Source organism: Ursus maritimus, unplaced genomic scaffold, assembly GCF_017311325.1.
Source record: "Ursus maritimus isolate PB19 unplaced genomic scaffold, ASM1731132v1 scaffold_2, whole genome shotgun sequence".
Lineage (NCBI taxonomy): Eukaryota > Metazoa > Chordata > Mammalia > Carnivora > Ursidae > Ursus > Ursus maritimus.
In genome coordinates this window covers 39,930,419-39,948,999 of record NW_024424452.1, presented here as the reverse complement: position 1 = coordinate 39,948,999, position 18,581 = coordinate 39,930,419, and the positions used below count along the sequence as shown (strand labels likewise).

The following is an 18,581-nucleotide window of genomic DNA, read 5'->3' as shown; positions in this document are numbered from 1 at the left end:
AAAAAAAAAAAAAAAAAAAAAAAAAAGGATATTCTTTCCGTGCAGAAGGAAAACGGGCCTCTCGCCTCTGGGTCAGGTGAGGGCGGGCAGGGGGCCGATGACTTGCAGCTGCCACTCAGCAGGAAAGGGCCGCCACACTCCCTCCACAGCCCTGCACCTCCTCCTGCTTCCAGTGCCCCTGCAGCTCGACGGGTCCTCACAGACCCCGCCGCAGGCGCCCTGCGGGCACAAGTGCCCCATCAGCAGGAGCGGAGATGCTCAACAGGAAAGAGATGACATCTCTGACCACAGCGTCCTCGCACCGCTCCGCGCTGGGCCCACAGCCAGGCTCAGGAACCCAGAGAGTCACGCGGCAGACCAGAGGACGATGAGCGGTGACATCTCCAGAGACGCGGCACCCCCCTTCCTGAGGGCCCCCCGGGCCACACCGGAGCAGCCGCCACCCCACCACCCCGGCCCTGCTCTGCACGTCACCCACCGACCCCAACGTGGGGCAACGCGCCTCCCTCAGTCCCGCCTCACGGCAGCTGCTCCCCAAAGGGCTTGGAGGGAGGAGGAAAGGTCAAAAACAAGGTCTAGGGGTTTTCCTTGGGTTTCTTTTTATATCAACAGGCTATTCCTGTCCTGGTGACGATAAATCATTGATAGTTGGCTCCAATCTGCCACCGGCTTCTCGCCTGGGCTCCACATGGAACAAACAATGGGCGGAGTGTGACCGCGGCTCCCCGCAGCGCCTGGCCCCCGGTGCAGTCACCCTCCCTCAGGACGCTCTGGGTGTCAAAGCATTCAGGCCCCCGACCCCGGATGCCGCCTCTGGGAACACACCCGAAGGGAACTGCAGGGCTGTGGGAGGGCTGTGGGAGGGCTGTGGGGAGAGCTTTACGCACGGCGCCGCCGTGAGAGCAAAACCAGCCAGACACCCCGCGACAGCCGTCACCCGCCTGCAGCTGAGGTACGTGAGCTTGACAGAGCAGCGAAGGAAAGCGGGGCTCGCTTATGTCAGAACTGACGCTAAACGTCCGAGTCCAGACTCGGCCGTCGGTGCAGAGCCGTCGCGGCCACAGGAGCACAAGAGCCCGGGCCGAGGACGGAGCCTCGGAAACCCCCCAGACATGAGCACCTCGGTCTGGATGCGGGCCGCAAGGGTGCGCTCACTGTGCACACACTCGGGAAGCTGCGCGCGCAGGACATGAGTTTCCTGTGTGTTTGCTGGGTTTTGACCACATCTATGTTTTAAAATTTAACAGTGGCCGTCTTCGGATAATGCATGACTTTTTCTTCTTTCTCGTTGTCACTATGTGGCAGATAAGCACATACCACAATTTCTTTTAGAGTCTCTATCGACATGAGTTAACCTACACAGAAGCAGTATCTGACCTTTTTCCAAAGCAGGTAACTGGACGGGTCACTGAGAAACATGAGCTTTTCTTCCTTGGATGTACGTGGAGGGAATGAGACACTTTCTAAAAACACTGAGGTCGATGGCCTCTGGGAACAGCAGGCTGGGGGGCCACAGTGGCGCTGCTCTGGCCTGAGCGGGGTCCGGGCGGCCAGGGGCTAGAGAGGGTGGGGCCGCGCTGCCGGGCTCACACAGCTCAGCCGCTGGCTTCTGTCCGCCCTCCGCATCTGGGCTTCGCGACGTTTACTTAAAGAAAAGGTTCTGCAGCTCGAACGATATTTTAAAAACATTTACAACGACTGGCAGTCTTTTAAACAAGTGACACGGAGAAACCAAGTCCTGGTAAGAAGTGACATGGGGAACACCCACGGACACAGCCACTCCCGTGGCCGACCACCAGGAGCACCCCGTGTTTAGTAGTGGTTTTAAACTAGTGGAATGAGACACATAGTGGATTCGCAAGGATTTTAGCCGGCACACCTACAGGAGTCCTCACTAAAGGGCTAGTCCATTCCAGGTCCATCTGCTAGAAGATGCCGCACCGTCTTCAATGGCACATTCAAATGTTTTTTAATTGTCACTAATAACGGTGGAAAAATATTTAGGAGATACTATGCTTCGCTTGAGACGCAAAGTAAACGTCTTACACACAGCAACATGGTGTCACGGGCTGACGGGATGTACGTCAGCCGGCCCCTTGCACTCCACCTGTTCCAATGGGGCTCTTCCAAATTCCCAGCTTCCCCAGACCTATACACCTCTCGACATGCGGGCTTTGTGGAGGGGAGCAACAACGGGCCGGCTCCCAGACACGCGCCCAGCGCAAGAGAAGAGGGAAGCTCACCAGGCCAGGAAGCAGCGCTGCTACCGCGCGGCCCCGCGCCTCCAGGGCTGGCTGGGCAGCAAGCAGGTGCGGCCACGCACCACCCCACGGCCGAGCCCGCGAGGCTGGTGACGAACCGGGTGGTCAGTTCCCACCTAACGCCTGTCTGTCAGTGGCTCGCAGCACACCAACATGGCGCGGCTTGTTAACGAAGCCCTGGGGCCCACCTCTCAGCCGACGGCAGGCTGGCCTGGTGGGCAGGGACTCTCGGGACACGGGTTCTAGTCCTGGCTCTGCTAGTAACGAGCTGGCGTCCTTGGGCAAGTCATCTCCTCTCTCAAAACCGCTTCCTTCTTTGCAACATGGAAGAATTGACTAACGGGGCCCCTAAGGCCCTATCCAAAGAGTGCGAGCTTTGGGCTGGAGTCGGCTTTCTCTGCACCAGCTGCCACTACCCCGACCCTTCCAGCTCCCGTCTCCTCATCTGCCAAGTGGAAACCCCAACAGGGACTCTGCAGGGTCTGTGGTGGGTCCCTCAGGGGGCAGGAGGACCACTGCCCACCGGCACGGCCCCTCTCCGGTCCAGACAAGGCAGTGAGCTCGCAGCCCCTTCAGAGCAACCTCCACACACTCGGAGCCTCGCCTCCTGCACGCCCTTCGAGCAGCGTGCTCACCTCTTCCCTGGGAAATCGGAGTGGACAGAACCCTGAACGCAGTTTGGGATGTCACCTCGCTGATCTTCCAACCCAGGCTACCCTGCTGGCAAAGCTGCTTCAGAGGCTCTGTGGGGATCCCATGAGTGAGGAAATCTCTCTTCCCCTTCCTCCCCAGACACCCCGAAACCGCCCCTCATAATCACCAGCGAGCACCCCCAGAAAGCCCCGCACAGGGCGAGGAAGGAGGGACAGACTGAGGTTCCTCCTGCGCTTTACTCGTCGCCGTGGGCTGCCGTCCGCGCCAGGGCCCGGCCTAAGCCCTTTTAGGTCTCCGGCAGGTGCGGGACTGCAAGGTCCTGCACCGCAGTCGTGAACACCGGCCCCTGTAGCAGGAGTACTGCTGGCTGATTTCTCTGCAAGCTTGGGAGCAGTGACAAAACCAACGGCCAATTGGAGAGAGAGATGGAGCAATGCGGGCCCGGCGCCCGCCACCCGGAGCTGGCGGACACTCCACGACCGAGCACTGAAAGCTGACCCTCCGGGTCTGCTTGTTCTGAGATATTCCCAAGGGGGTCTGGCCAGGCACCCGGACCTGCCTGTTCACAGACTTCCATGGCGTCTCTCACGTGGCACTACCACCACGGCGGTGTGCGGCTCCTGGAGGGCCGGCCAGGTCGCATTGCACGCCCGCCGCCTCAGCTTCTACCAAGCAGGCTTCCTGGTCCCTCCGCGTCTACGCAACTTTCCAACAGCCGGATTCCACAGGGACCATCAGGGCCTCACCCGCATCCCACCTACACGCTGACACTGATCCGACCTGTGTACCAAACATGTCCGCCTGACCTTTCACAGGCACCTCAGACTCCATGGTCCCAAAGGAGAATCAGCGTCACACTCGGTTGTTCCCCCCGAGTCTCCGCGAGAGTGACAACACCGCCATCCACCCATCTGCCAAGGACAGAGACTCGAGGGTCACCCTGGACGTCCACGCTCTTTCCTTCCCGTCCATGTGTCATCCTCTCATATACCCCACATCAGCCAGAGCAGGGGAGGAGGCCACCCCAGCCCTGCTCACCTCAGGACGATGCCGACACACAGGAGCGTCCCGAAGGCCAGGCTTCCTCCGGCCACCAGGAAGGTGGGCAGTGGCACTGGAGAAGAGTCTTGCACTAGGAGAAAGAAGACAAGGAGAACAGTGCGGGAGGAGGGAAAGAAACCAGTCAGCTGGTACCGTCCAAAGGCCCAAGGGAAGCTCAGCCTAGAAGAGGAAATGGCTCTGCGAACCAACAGGCCACGTGACGAGCTGTCCAGCATTCCGGCCAAAGCCAACCCTGGAAGACTGGCCCCCCGCACAATCTGACTCCAGGATTCCACCACTTGGAGCTTGGAGGTGCAAGACAGGCACCTCCAGCTCACAGCCTCCGAGCTCCTGTGGCGCCGTGGATGCCCACTCAGTCAGCGTGGCCTTTCTAGTGGCATTCACCCGTCCCCACGAGGCACAGGGGGTGCAAGACACCAAAGGCTCTGGGGACCCCATCGATGGCAGCTCCACTGAGGACAACGTAAGGAGCTCAGACAGGTTAAATCAACGTTTCTCCACTGGGATGTCATGTCTTATCTGTCCCTCCGCTTGGTCCTCAGGCCCCACGCTCCCGGTCCTCCCAGCGCTCTCCACACCCACGGCTTCTTCCCGCCAGAAGGCTCTCCGCACCTGTGCCGTGCAGCCTGACGTGTCCTTCGGGTCTCACAAGCGGCGATGTCACTTCCTCGGAGCAGCGACCCCCACTGCAAGTGCCCCTCGGCGCACCCCTCCCGTTACTGCTCCACCGAGCTCCCTGAGCACGGGGACCCCGTGTCTTTTCCACTGTCAGGCTCCCAGCTGCTCGCGCTTCACCAAACGGACCGAAGCAGCACGAGCAGCCACGTCCGTCCACGGGAAGGTCCCGCGCACAGCGGCCAGACGGAGGCCCCGGAGGAACACGGAGCTCACCCCAGCGAAGCTGTCGCGCTCCCCTGGCTCCCGTGCTGGTCGTGCCGACACCTGCAGGCTCATGGGCTCAGGACTCCTGCTCTTCTGCCCACGTGGCACCCACTGCAGATGACGGGGCCGCCTGACAACCGTCACTTCCAGTGCCCACAGGACGCAGCTCCGCGGGAAGTCCTCCCTGGGCTGGCGGCAAGGACGGGCCTCTCTGAGCAGGACCTGCCTCTCTTGGCAGAGATGGCCGTTTAACGGAGGCAGTGAGACTGGCTTCCTCTTGGACTAACACTTCACCATCCTTGCTATTTGTTCCTTCCTTCCACAAATATCTACTGGCTCTTTACCACGTGTCAGGATTTGGTCTAATGTCCTAAGCCTCGGGGATACAGGAGGACAGAAAAGCTCCTGCCTTCCTGGATCTTACATGCTTGCTTTTCTTTTCTTTTCTTTTTTTTTTTTAAAGTAGGCTCCATGTGCAGCATGGTACCCAATGCAGGGCCTGAACTCAAACCCTGAAATCAAGACCTGAGCAATGATGAAAATCAGAGGAAGAACAGAGAGTGACAGTGGGGGAGCTCCATCAGACGGGGTGGCTGGGACAGGCCTCCCTGACAAGGGGGCATCTGAGCAGAGACCTGGATATCTAAAGAAGCTGGCCAAGTGGAGGCTGGAGGAAGAGCATGCAGGCAGGGCAAGCAGTATGTGCAAAGGCCCTGAGGTAGGGCATGTGCTGAAGAGCAAGGAGGACAGAGTGAGTGACAGAGAACAGAGGAGGCGAGGTCTAGGATGGGGGCCTGACCCCACAGAGACCAGAGCTTGGATGAGTGATTTCAGAGTCACTCTGACTGCTGGTCAGAAAAGAGTCTGTTGGGGTGGGGGTGGGGGTGCCTGGGTGGCTCAGTCATTATGCGTCTGCCTTTGGCTCAGGGTGTGATCCCAGGGTCCTGGGATCGAGCCCCACATCGGGCTCCCTCCTGGGAGCCCGCCTCTTCCTCTCCCACTCCCCCTGCCTGTGTTCCCTCTCGCTGGCTCTCTCTCTCTCTGTCAAATGAATAAATAAATAAAATCTTTAAAAAAAAAAAAGAATCTGTTGGCGGTTAACAGTGAAAGCCAGGAGACCAGCAGGCCGCTAAGTCCCGCAGGGGAGAGGCCGTGGCGGCAGGCCCCGGTGCTAGCGGGGGAGGTGGTGAGAAGTGGCAGCTCCCAGGAGTGTCTCCAGGTACAACAGGGCCCGCTAAGGGACTGGACATGGGTGGGGGTAGAAGAGGAAGCGTGCCTGGCCTCCCCGGCTTGAGCAACCCAGCGAACGTGGTGTCAGTTACCGAGATGAGGAAGAGGGAGAAGAACAGATTTGGGCTGGCAAGGAGAGATGGTATCGAGGGTCTGTTTCAGACCCAAGTCCGAGATTTCTAGTGAGTATCATACCAAGTGGACAGGTCCACCAGGCCGTTGGAGAGTTGTCTGGGTTGTCAGACGAGGGGCTTGAATTTGGGAGTCATCCGCCCACAGACGGCCTTTTACAGAGATGGGGCTGGATGAGCTCGTCCCACAAGGGCCCCTCCCCCACAGCAGCCCTGGAGCAGTGCCCTAGCCCCCCCCACCCCCACTCAAGGCCAGCGAACCTTCTATGATTCCCCCAACGGGACATGCCCTCTGGTATCTCTAAACTGCCCTTTGCTTTATCTCCGCCTCTGTTTTGGCCTGTCTCCCAGGCTGCCCTGTTCCCCTTACACTGTCCTCTTTGTCTGAGCCTGACCGGGCACAGCAGACCCCTGGAGGGCAGGGGGGAGGGGTTCCCTCCCTCGGAGTCCCCAGCTGTGCAGACCTCAGCCCCAGGCAGTTAGCAGGGTTGCCACCGGGATGGCGCAGCCCGGGCAGCCTGCATGGGGGCGGAGGCCAGCCTCCAAACGCCAAGAGCCGTCAGACAGCACTGCTCCAGGGCTGAGGCTCCGGAGTCTGACCCTCAGAGTCCCACACACGTGGCAGACCCGTGACTCTTCTTGGTGCAAATGTTGGTAAGGTCCCCGGTCTCGCAGGTCATAGGGAAGCAGAAGCAGGGTCAAGGGCGCCCAAAGTAAAGGTTTCCCTCTACATGGCTTCCACGTCAGACTCCAGGGACGTTGTCTGTGGCACGTGTACTTGTACTCTGGGCCAACTGAGGCACCCTTCACTGGTCTGCGCCACTCCACTTACAGTTCCCTCACCGTAGTCGAGCGAACAATGTCAGACTTGAACATACAAAGTAGTAAAAGACCATCTCTGCCATTGCTCACTTACTTCTGCAGACTGGCCTCTGGCAACGTTTCCAAGAAAGAAAGGACTTTCTGCAGAGAAGCGTTTCATGCCCCTTAGACCACCAGAAAAAATACCCAGTCCTTACCTGGGAGGCTGGTTGCATTTGCAGAACTTTTAGAGAGACTACTTTCATCGTCCTCATTAGTAGTCAGCGCCTAAAAGAGAGAGTCCCCGTCAGCCGGTTTCTGCAGATCCCACCAGCATTCGGGCCCCAGCAAAAGCACCCCCTCCAAGACCACCCTTCCTCTGTCTCAGGGACCGCTCGGTCCTCACCTGTCACACTCAACACCTGCACTGGTTGTATCTATACTTGCCCACTCAGGGTGGGACTTCTTCCCGCCTGCCTCTCCGCCAACAGCTGGGGGCACAGACCTTCCCCAGAGGAGAGACTCGACAGATGGGCCCCATGCCAGGGCATACGTGACACCGTCTCCTGGGAAAACCGCAGACTAGGATCCTGGACCCACACTCACAAGCTCTGCGACCGTGGACAGACTTTGTAACCCCTGTGGGTGTCACTTGCCTCCCTCCCAGGCACAGCCATCCTGGCTCTGAACCTCGTTAACATCAGGAGGGAACGAGACTTCAGGTGCAAGCCCGGAGCAGAGCACAGCTGGGCCGGCCCTCAGCCAGTGTCCGTCCCTGCACCCTGGCCCGGCGGGAGCCATCTGGCCGCACAGCACAGGCCTCCCCCGGGAGCCACTTCCGCTAGTGTCCGGACAGCCCTGCGTCACATACGGGTGAAGAGCAAGGCGCCTCCCAGCTTAGCAGGTCCTTAGGGACTGAGAACCACGGGAGGACATGCAGTTGGGTGGGAAACTGGATTACCCAAAGATCTGTTAAGCAGCTTCGGGGGTAATCCTCTTTCCAGAAAATTATGACACCAGGAGCCCACAGAGGAAGAGCTCGGATGAACCGAATCTGGGTCACAAGCAAGGCCGTCAGTGGTGTCCACGAGTTCGGAGGTGAGACAGCAGCCACGAGACACAGGGTCAGGTCAGCGCTGCTCCACACGCCATGACGGCCACAACAGATCTGGGACAACGGAACTGCTCTAAGCCCGACTAACAGAGGCTTGGAGATGACAGTAACGCCCACGGCCGCATTTCCAGTCAGTGCCAGAGCTGGGATTTGAACAGTGTGGTGCTGGCCCCCAATCCCCATCCCCAGGAGCCGCTGCCCTGACCCCTTAGGAGAACATGCACTCACCTGCGTGGAGGGGGACACCTCGCTCTCAGCTGGAGGGCTCCTGGATTCTGCGGGGGAAGACTCGTTAGTAACGATCCACGGGCCTCAGAGGCAGAGGGAGGTTCCCTGCCATGTTATCTGAGGGAGCTTCACATCAGAAATGACCAAGGAGTCAACCCCATGGGGCCAGTGGTCATAAATGAGGACGTGCCCATGTGCTGCAATAGTCCTTCAAAATAAGTTAGAAAAGGGGTGCCTGGGGGGCACAGCCGGTCGAGTGACCCACTCTTGGTTTTGGCTCAGGTCATGATCTCAAGGTCGTGAGATCGAGCCCCACAGAGGGCTCTACACTCAATGTGCCTCTCCCTCTACTCCCCCTCCCGCTCACATTCTCTCTCTCTCTAATAAATAAATAAATAAATAAAATATTTTGAATTAATAGATAAATACACAAATAAATAAATAAATTAGAAAAATGTTGAGGATATAATGTTGTATGAAAAATGGAAGATAAGGAAAGGCTCACGTGGTCTGATCCAAAGTCCCTAAAGAAACGTATTTATATCATCATTTATTAAGTATTGAATTATACACCGTAACATATATTCACACACGGGAGGAAAAAAACAGCAGAACACATCCCCAGATATAAGCATTATTAACATTTTAATGTTCTCCTACTCACCTTTTTGAAACAAAAAATATTTAAACAAGTTCTCATCTGCCTGGGTGGGTCTGGCAGGCTTGGCCCAGGAGGGGACGTGGTTTGGGCCCACACACGAGCCCCCCTTCCTGGGAGCAGTATTTCTGCAGAAGCCGCCACCGCCCCCCCCAGCAGCAGGAGGTCAAGCATCAAAGCAAGAGTTCGAATGCGAGGCCAGGCTCTGTGGCAAATGTGGGCCCCAGGGACTCGGAGCTGAGCTGTGACACGCAACGGTGGAATGCTCTGGACTTGAAAGTGTTTTCTTTTCAGTCCATCGTTTTTCCATCAGGAAGTTAAAAATACCACAGGAATGGTCTACACGACGACATGGAGCCTCCCTGAAGCAGGAGGAGAGTAGGGGACAGAGAAGGTGCTGCTGGTGCCGCTCAGGAGAGCAGCAGGCCCCGCCGTCCCCAGTAGAGGGGGGACACCACAGCACGTTCACCCCCCGTCCAGAGGAAACAGAGTCCCAGAGAGGGAAAGCAACTTGTCCAAGACCACACAGCAAGCCAGCCCCAAACCAGCCTCGGGTAACTGGGACGGACCCAGTCTGACTCCTTGGTGTTCCTCCCCAGCCGAGAACAGGCAGACCCACAGCAGGGGTGACTGAGGGGTGAGCAGAGGCCACGGGGCATGAACGAAAGCGAAAACCAGGAGTCGGGGGCAGCCCTACCCAGGGAATAGAGCTGACCCCAGACAGCCATTCGATCCAGGGCCTCCCACACTCAGCCATATTCAGCATCATCTGGTGCCTTTGGGGCCCCACCCTTGACCTACGGCCTCAGAATCTTGAGGATGGGACCCAGACACCAGGGGGTTTTAAAGGCTCCCCAAATCCAGAGAGATGTTTCAGTTAGAAGGGGAGACCCATCTAGTTTCTACCCTCAGCTCCGATCCCCAAAATGGCATGTGGTCCAGAGAAGGACGTTTAACTGCTGATGGCTTAGATTTCCGGGTATAAAGTAGAAATTTTATCTCAACCCAGAATGAACACAATTTTCTAATGCATAATACAATTAAGTCTTACATAACAAGACTTTTTAAAAACTGCCTAGATGACCATGGGGACCCCTGATTCTGACCATCTCGTCCCAGGGATGGAAGGTAAAGCATTGTTATGAATCACCATCATTTCATTTCACAGACGAAGAAACCAGGGCTCGAGGGACGTTAGGTGACTGCTTCTAGGAAAGCATCACTGAACCGCTGGCACCAGCCTTTGCAGGCGCTCTACACGCCAGACCAGGGGCTCCGTTCCACTTCACGCTCCCCTGGTGCCCGAGAGGCGGGCACTGCGATCTCCGTTTTACAAAGACGCCGAGGCCCAGAAAGGGGGCGTGTACTTCTGTTTAGGCAAAAGTATCTCATTTTCCTTCCTAAAGCCTCCCTTCAGCAGGCACGTTGAGCGAAGGAGGGGAAGGAATGACAGCCACGGTCCCTGTGTGCCTGCAAGTGACCGGTGGCAACAAAACCACACCAACTGTAACAATCTCTAGCATTTATTGAGCGCCTACTGTGTGCCAATCTCCCCACCTCACCTGGATCAATCTGTTTGGTCTCCACAACAATACTCTGAGACAGTACCGTGATTTCCCCCATTTTGCAGATGGGGAAACTGAGGCACGGGGCAGTTAAAGAGCTTGCCCAAAGTTTTGTAAGAAGTAAGTGACAAGTCTTTCTGGTTGTAAGAATAAACATTTTGTTTTTTAAAGATTGACTTATTTATTGGAGAGAGAAAGAGGGAGAGCACAAGCAGGGGGAGGGACCCAGGGAGAGACAGAATCTCCAGCAGAGCCCTCTCATCTCCTGACCCTGAGATCACCACCTGAGCCGAGATCAAGAGTCGGAGGCTTATCTGACCGATCCACCCAGGTGCCCCTGGGCTTTGTTTTCCCTTCATTTTTAAAACCATCTCTAGATTGAGCATTCCTCAAATTCAGAGACTGATAGTATCTTACCCGTCTTTGTGAACCTAGAACTTCACACATCTTTCTGAAAAACTGTGTAGTTAGTGAAATTTCGATTATGGAAAAGCACTTAGGAAAGACTGTTAGAAACATTAACTGGTTGCTGCGGTGTTTTCCTTGTACGAATATTTCCAAGATGAGAGGAGGTACTTTCATATTCATAGCAAAATGAATGAATGATGAGATTAATAGACCACATGTGAGGGGTTTTTTTCCCCACATGAGTTTTTAAAACAAGAAACTCATTTCCATTAACTTAAGGATTGGTCTGAGTTCACCTGCTTGGGGTTTAGGATACAGAAATCCAACATAAAAGATGGCAGAGGCCTTCATGACAGATAAACGATCTTGGTCAAGACACTGACCCTCTCCTGGACACTGTTTCTTCATTTCCGAGCAGGGCGGCTGGCTTCCTCCTAGACACACCGATGCCGAAAGGAGCACCAGCCCGTCACACGATATTGGCTTCAACACTGACCTGACTCTGCATCAGGAACAAAGAACGTGACAGGCCCTGGGGATGTGCCGTCCAGCACGATGGCCATAACTGGCAGGATAGTGTATCTGAAAGCTGCCAGGAGAGTGGGCCTTAAAAGTGGGCCTCCTAACTATGCGTGCTAGCGAATGCTAGCAGATGCTGACGGATGCTAGCGGATGCCAGGCGGACCTAATGTGGTCAACATTCAGCAACATAAATATCAAATCATTAAGGTGTATACCTGAAACTAGTATGTGACATGTCGATTACATCTCAATATAGATAAAAAACGGGGGGTGGGGGGCAGAGGACAGAAAACATTTTTTTCGGTTTGTAAATTGTATATTATGACCAATTAAGGGCAGGGCTGGGGGCAGGAGGACAGAGAGGAAGACAGGAGTGAGCCAACAATAAAAAGCGGGAAAAAAAGAAAAGGAGGCCGAGGGTGATGGCAGAGAGGTGAGGTGACTCGGCGAGAGGGCCAAACCCCAGCAATGGAACAGGGAGGGGGGGCTTCCGGCACAGCCTCCCACTCTGGGCTCGCTCAGTACTTCACACCTGCAAACCACCCACCAGAAACTCAATCACTGTTTCTCCCTTCATGCAGAACACCAAAACCTCAGGGAGGAGCCGACAGCCTCCTGCGGAGTCAGATGTCCCGCTGGTCTGCAGGGAAGTCCGCCGCTCTCGGCCCACGGGGAAAACCAGCCAGAGGCCGCAGGACACCGCGCTGCTCAAGAGGCCCCTCCCTTCTTCATGAAGTCAGGCTCATGGTAAACGGCAATAGCTAAATTTTACTTAACTGTTTATGTCCTTACTTAGCAAAATTAAAAGTTGGCAACCTTGCACGCTCCCCGAAGACGGCGGAATCCCAGGGTCCAGGACCTGGCGAGCTGGAAAGAGAGGCACACTGGCAACTTTGGCGGGGCCGGGTGCGTGCGTGTACGTGTCCGGCCCGGCCAGGTGTGCGTGCATACGTGCGGCCAGGCCCAGTGCAGGCCTGGGGGAGGGCAGCAAGCGAGGGGCCAGGTGTGGGGAGAAGAGTGGTGCTGAGTGCAGCGAGCAGTCTCTCCAGAAACACATACCCAGGGGCTCTCTTTTTTCCTTTTTTTTTTAAGGTTTTATTTATTTGACAGCGACAGAGCACAAGCAGGGGGAGCAGCAGAGGGGGAGGGAGAAGCAGACTCCCCACTGAGCAGGGAGCCCGACGTGGGGCTCGATCCCAGGACCCCGAGATCATGACCTGAGCTGAAGGCAGACACTTCACCGTCTGAGCCACCCAGGCGTCCCTCCAGGGGCTCTTGAAGGGTCAGACTTTCCCTCGTGGGACAGAAGCGAGGGGCTGGACGGTCTGAGCTCAGGGCCCCCCAAGGACGCTCGGTGCTACTTATCTCCTGAGCGCAGGTGAGCTGCATGTGAGGGGGTCGAAGGGTTTGTGAGCAGCGAGACATAACCGCTCACTCTCGTGGGCTTCCCAGGACCCCGCCCTGCACTCTCTTTGCAGAGGGGCTCTGGGGGCCCCAGGCTCGCTTGAAGTCACCTTGTCAGAGCTGCGGGAGGAGAGGTCTGGAGAAGCCCTCCCACTGGTGAGTGGGGCTGACGGGCCACCTCACACGCTGCGACCCCTCCTTCCAGCTGGAGGTCAGGGGCACAGTCTCCACGTGTCACTGCTGCAGACGCTGTCGGGGAGACAGCCTTCCTGGCTGGAGCGGCCCACCCTTGCCCCTCCAGCCTCGACCCCGCCCTCCAGCAGGCTTTCTAAGGAGCGGCCCACCCCTGCCCCTGCCCCGCCCAGTCTTGCGGCTCTCACGCCTATGCTCCAGGCTCACCCAAAGCCCCCTTTCCACCTGCCACACAGACAGCCTATAACCCCCGTCTCTACGGGACTCCTACATACCCTCCAGCACACGACTCAGAAACCTCCTCCATGAAGCTCTTCCTACTCTCTCTGGCCCCCCGGAGCTGTGTGCCCCCAGCCTGCCAACCCTACAGTCAGGGAACTGCCCCCCGCACATTCCACAACCACTGGGAGAGTTCCTCCCACGGCCCGTTCCACTTCCCTCCAGAGTCCGATATAGCGGCTCGGGGTCAGTGTCCAGGCAGGGATCCTGGGACACCCACAGCCTCCCTCCCATCACCCCAGGAACCAACCGACACTGCCTCACAACGGCCAACTCCCCCAAGTGCGTAGGCATCACTCTTCCCAAAGGATGTTTTCTCTTCGCGCTCATAAAACTGTTGCAAGGGGTCTCTGCCCTGCCCATCCTGGTGGCTGCCCCTGGGGTGGGGGACAGAAAGTCACTGGCGTCCATCATCTCTAGGCTCCAACGTTTCAGGAAAAGGGGACCACATGTGCCTGGCCACAAGCAGACTGTGAAGATGACCAGACGGGCAGAGAGAGACTGGCCGTCCTCAGCAGCACCCGCCAGGCCCGGGGTGACGGGGAACAGAGCACCACGCACGTCAGCCCACGCTGGGGCCCATCACGGCAGCGGCAACACGCATGGAAGATACCGCGGAGTCCACACACGGGCGTCACTGACCCAGACAAGTCTGACGTCGCGAGAGGCACGCCAGAATAGACTGGTGGAAAGTGAATCATGCAAGCATTTCTTCAATAAAACTGGCCAAAAACAAACAACTCCCCGGAGGAACAGACGGGTCAGAGCAGCCCACCTCACACACGGCAGGGCTGAGGCTCTGAGAGGTCATGAGCCTGACTCCCCAGGCCCGTGCGCTCCCCATGCCCTCCGTGTCCCCCCGAGGTCACCACCCCCACACTGAGGCCAGGAGGCAGGAGCAGTCCGCGTCTTCAGGTCCTGGGGGTTGGGAAGCCCACTGGCACCTCAAACAGCCAAGGAACTGCACTGTCAGTAAGACTCACTAAACCTCGCTCTCCAGATGTGCTCCCCAATCTCCAACCTCACCCCCCTCGCATCAGCAGCCCAAGCTCCTCTGGCTCTGCCCTGGGGGGGGGGAGCCAGTTTCTCTCTTGGGCATATTTACCACGGGCTCGGAGGACCCCCAAAACCACACGTGCACAGGATGGGGGTCTCGACCGCTCCGGCTGCTTATGGGAGAAGAAGCTAGGCCTCCTGTCCGAGCCTCCGCGGTCAGTCCAGCAGGGCAGGGAAGCACGGCAGCCCCAAGCTGGGAAGTCAGAGACAGGACCCAGCGCTGGCCAGGTGGCCCCAGCGACACCGTCTTCCACTGTGGGGACGATGTCAATAACTGAAAGAGGGACATCCACAATTGAGACCGGGTTCAGAGGAAGGTAGCCAGACAGGTGAGGAAGCCGTAGGCCATCCCGTCCAGCAGCCTGGGAAGAGAAAGCCGAGCGGACCAGCACACTTGTCTCGGGTGACCCCAGAGGACAGGGTGGGGTTCTCACGACAGAACTTTCTTCCTGAACAGACATTTCTCCGAGGAAGACAGAGAAATGGTCAGAAGCACATAAAAGACGCTCACCATCACTATTCACCATGGAAATGCAGACCAGCATCAGGGTACCACTGCACACCCAGCAGGATGCTATTATCGACACACACACCCGAAAATCACAAGCGTGGAGGATGTGACTAGAACCCTGTGCGCCGCCGATAAGAATGTAAAACGGTGCGGCCACAGTGAAAACCAGTGCGGTTGTTCCTCAAAAAACTAAAAATAGAACTACTGAATGATGTAGCAGTTTCACTCCTGGGTGTTTAGTCCAAAGGCCTGAAAGCAGGGCCCGAACAGATGCTGCGACAACCGTGTTCACTGAGCGTCCGCCACCGCGGTCGAAAGGTGGAAGCGGCAAAGTGTCCGTCCACAGGTGAGCGGACGAGCAGCACGTGGTCCAGTCACGCCACGAATATTCCTCAGCCTTAAAGAAGAAGGAAACTGACACTTGCCACAACACGGGTGAACCTTGAGGACATCACGCTACGCGAACTAGCCCAGCCACCGAAAGACAAACACCACTTGATCCCACTTAGGTGAGGAGTGAATCTCAGAGACAGAGAGCAGGGGGCGGTCCCCTCCGTGTTTAATGGGGACAGAGCTCCAGTCTGCAGGATGAAGAGTTCCGGGAGTGGGCGGTGGGACAGGTGCACGACAGCACGAAAGCACTCGATCCCACTGAATACATACTTAAAAATGGCTAGTGGTAAAAATTAAGTTACGTATATTTTACCACAATTCAACATTTTTAAAGACAAAGAAAGAACCTTCTAACAAAACAGAATTGCTTAAAGCTGCTTGGGACCGTCTAAATGAAGTGGCTGGGATAAAAGGTCAACAAGTGTCAGCCTGTGTCCGGGACATTTCCTCTGCACGATGTTGTAAATAACTTCCCCCCTCGCCAAGCCTTCCAAGGCCACAGTAATGTTCCGCATTCAGACGAGGAGCGTGTTTTGGCTCAGAGTGTATACAAATCAAAGAAAACCATGGACAGGTCAACACAATCCAGCCTGAAGGATGTTCCAATGTATTTAAATGGTCTCCCGAAGTAAGACAGAGTAGTCAGGACTTCCTTCCTGTCCGGGCCTCTGCAGGAAATGAGCTTTAGAGAAGAGGGTCCTCGTGCTCTTGATGGACAGCGATAGGGAAGGACCGAGAGAGGTCTGGCCCTGATGTGCTCCCAGTTAGGAAGCTCCCTAAGCCCAACTCTTCTGCCTCCCCCAGGCCAGGAAAGACAAGGACCTCACATGGCGAAGCAGGAAGAGGAAAAGCCTTCCTACGTCAGCCTCCTCTCCGGGGGCAGAATGCCAGCCTCTACGTGTAAGTCCTCTCCCTGGGGCCAGGGAGAAGGTGGCAGGGCGGGGATGGGCCTGGCAATCGGTTCTATTTCTAACTTTCCTTGTTATCCACACGTACTCAATACAGGGGCACTTTATTCTCCTTTTCTAATTGCCTGGCACTTCAGAACATCTCACGTGGCCCCATCGTGTTGCTGGGCTGAAGAGATGTGACCCCGAAGCCAGTGGGAAGCCATGCTATCTTGCAAACACCGGGAGCAACGGAATGGGCTCCTTTAGTGGATAGTGAGTTCTCCATCTCTGGAAGCATTCAACCAGACACTGGATGACCACCCTCTTCACTATAATCTGAGAAACTCCTGTACTGCATCTGGGTCTAGGTCTGCTCAACCCTGAGCTTTCATAGGAAGGAATCAAAAGATGTCTCAAATTGTTTTTTCAGGAAAAACACAAAATAGCCATGCTGGCTTGCTGCTCAGGAGGGAGCAGGAGAATGAGAAACAGGAGGCCAAGCAGCTTCCTCTGGAAGGCAGGACTGGAAATGGGAAGGGGTAGGACGAGAGACCCTGGAACTATAAACCCTTCTTTGCTTCTTGGCCATGACAATGTGCCAACTTGATAAACATCGCAGCAGTTAAGGGCTCAGTCGGTGAAGCGTCTGCCTTCAGCTCAGGTCATGATCCTGGGGTCCTGGGATCACGTCCTACATGCGGCTGCCTGCTCAGCGGGGCGTCTGCTTCCCCCTCTGCCCCTGCTCATGATCTCTCTCACACACACTCTCTTTCTCTCTAATAAATAAATTTTTTAAATCTTTAAAAAAAAATTTCAGCAGCTAAAAAGAACATATCAATCATGCAGTTACTAAACAATACATTTTTGAAAGATACTAACGGGAGAATGCTCACACCATTCTCCACACGTACTCAGATGTACTCAGAAAAAGGTACTCAGAGTACACACGTACTCAGAAAAAGGAAAGCAGCATACTGAAATGTTCCCGCTGGTTTTCTCGAGGTGGTAAAGATACTGATAAAATTATGTCTCATACATTTGTGGAATTTTTTTATGTTCACTATCAAGCACAGTAATTATAATTCTCCAAAAGCAACTATTATTTCCTTTAACATCTTTTTCAAAAATAAGATACTAGTAACTGTGGTACACCAAATACAGCCGAGCGTCCGGAGTGCCCCCCTCCGTGGCCGGCAGGAAGGGGACAGCCGCAGAGAGAGCCCCAGGCCCCCGAGGCCACCAGCCCCGCGAGGCAGGCGTGAGCGCAGGACCACCTTGGACCGGCAGCCACGCAGCGGCCGCTGACTCCCGAGGGCTGCTTCCCAGAACCCTGAGTGGGGAATCGGTTGCGGTTCTAGCCGTGGGCGGGGGCTGACTTGCTCACAGCGAGACCCGCTGTCACGGCAAAGCTGAAACATCCCCGCCACACCCGCCACAGTACCTGTCCAAGGGGTGCCCGTGGCCTCCTGGCTCCAGGCGCTCCAGGAGCCATGGCCGAACTCCTCCCGCGCCCGAAGCTGCACCACGTGCCGCATGCCTCTCCAGGCGTCGTAGATGATGCAGCGGTGCCGGAGCTCCTGGACCTGACGCGGGGGCACAGCGACAGCGGGGTGAGGCCCGGGGCTCTGGGCAGACAGCTCTGCGGGGATGGGCATGCCCTCGGCCACCCCTCTCAGGGCCAGGGAGTGACCGGCGCTTGGAGACCCTCCGCAGGCTCACGCCGCCCGAGGCTCAGAGCCTCAGGGCAGGACGGGGCTCCCCGGGGCCACTGGACCCTGCCAGCCACACCCTCAACCCGCATGTGGCCCAACTGCCTCCCCCGGTCATACGCATCCTCTCGAACGGGCCTGTGAGGAGGACAGGCCCGGCACTGTCACTGCTATCCGAGCAACGAGACGACGAATGCTCAGGAGGGTTCAGAGACGCACCCCGGGCCGCAGCAGCCAGAACCGTAACCCGAGTCCCCAGCCACACTCTCCTGTCCAGAGTAAAAGAAGAACTTACCATCCACGTTGTGAACGTCTTTGACCGTTCAGCCCGGTATCGGAGCTCGAACTGCAGCCTGTAGAAATAGGAGTTCCAGGAGGGGGGGTCCTGCCAGGTCACACTGAGCCAGCGGGGGTTTCCGTCCACAGCAGTGACGGTGATGTTGGCAGGCGGGTCGGGCTGCACTGTGGGGCAGGACAGCAGGCTCCCATGCAGCAGCGAGTGTGCACGTCCCCCCGAAACAGGCAGGACCCCACCCCAAGCACCCAGACCGCACCCCTGTGCCATCTTGCCAAGGACCCCGCCTGCCAGTCAGGCCCCTGGCAAGGAAAGCCCGAAAGGCACCAGCTCAGC

The 18,581-nt window shown here is 56.7% G+C and overlaps 1 protein-coding gene and 1 long non-coding RNA gene across 2 annotated transcripts in view; one reads left to right on the top strand and one right to left on the bottom strand.

Annotated features, from left to right (window-relative positions):
* IL6R (interleukin 6 receptor) overlaps positions 1-18,581 on the bottom strand; it is a 45,453-nt gene that overhangs the window by 3,738 nt on the left and 23,134 nt on the right. Inside the window, exons 7-9 of the mRNA XM_040635720.1 lie at positions 8,364-8,410; positions 7,240-7,309; positions 3,954-4,047 (exon numbers count right to left, since the gene is read on the bottom strand). Coding sequence (XP_040491654.1) covers positions 3,954-4,047; positions 7,240-7,309; positions 8,364-8,410 — 211 coding nt within the window. The remainder of the gene's footprint in view (positions 1-3,953; positions 4,048-7,239; positions 7,310-8,363; positions 8,411-18,581) is intronic.
* Positions 8,753-17,275, top strand: LOC103668395. Its single transcript, XR_570017.2, has 3 exons — positions 8,753-15,467; positions 16,156-16,251; positions 16,357-17,275. It is a non-coding gene; the product is annotated as an uncharacterized LOC103668395 (long non-coding RNA).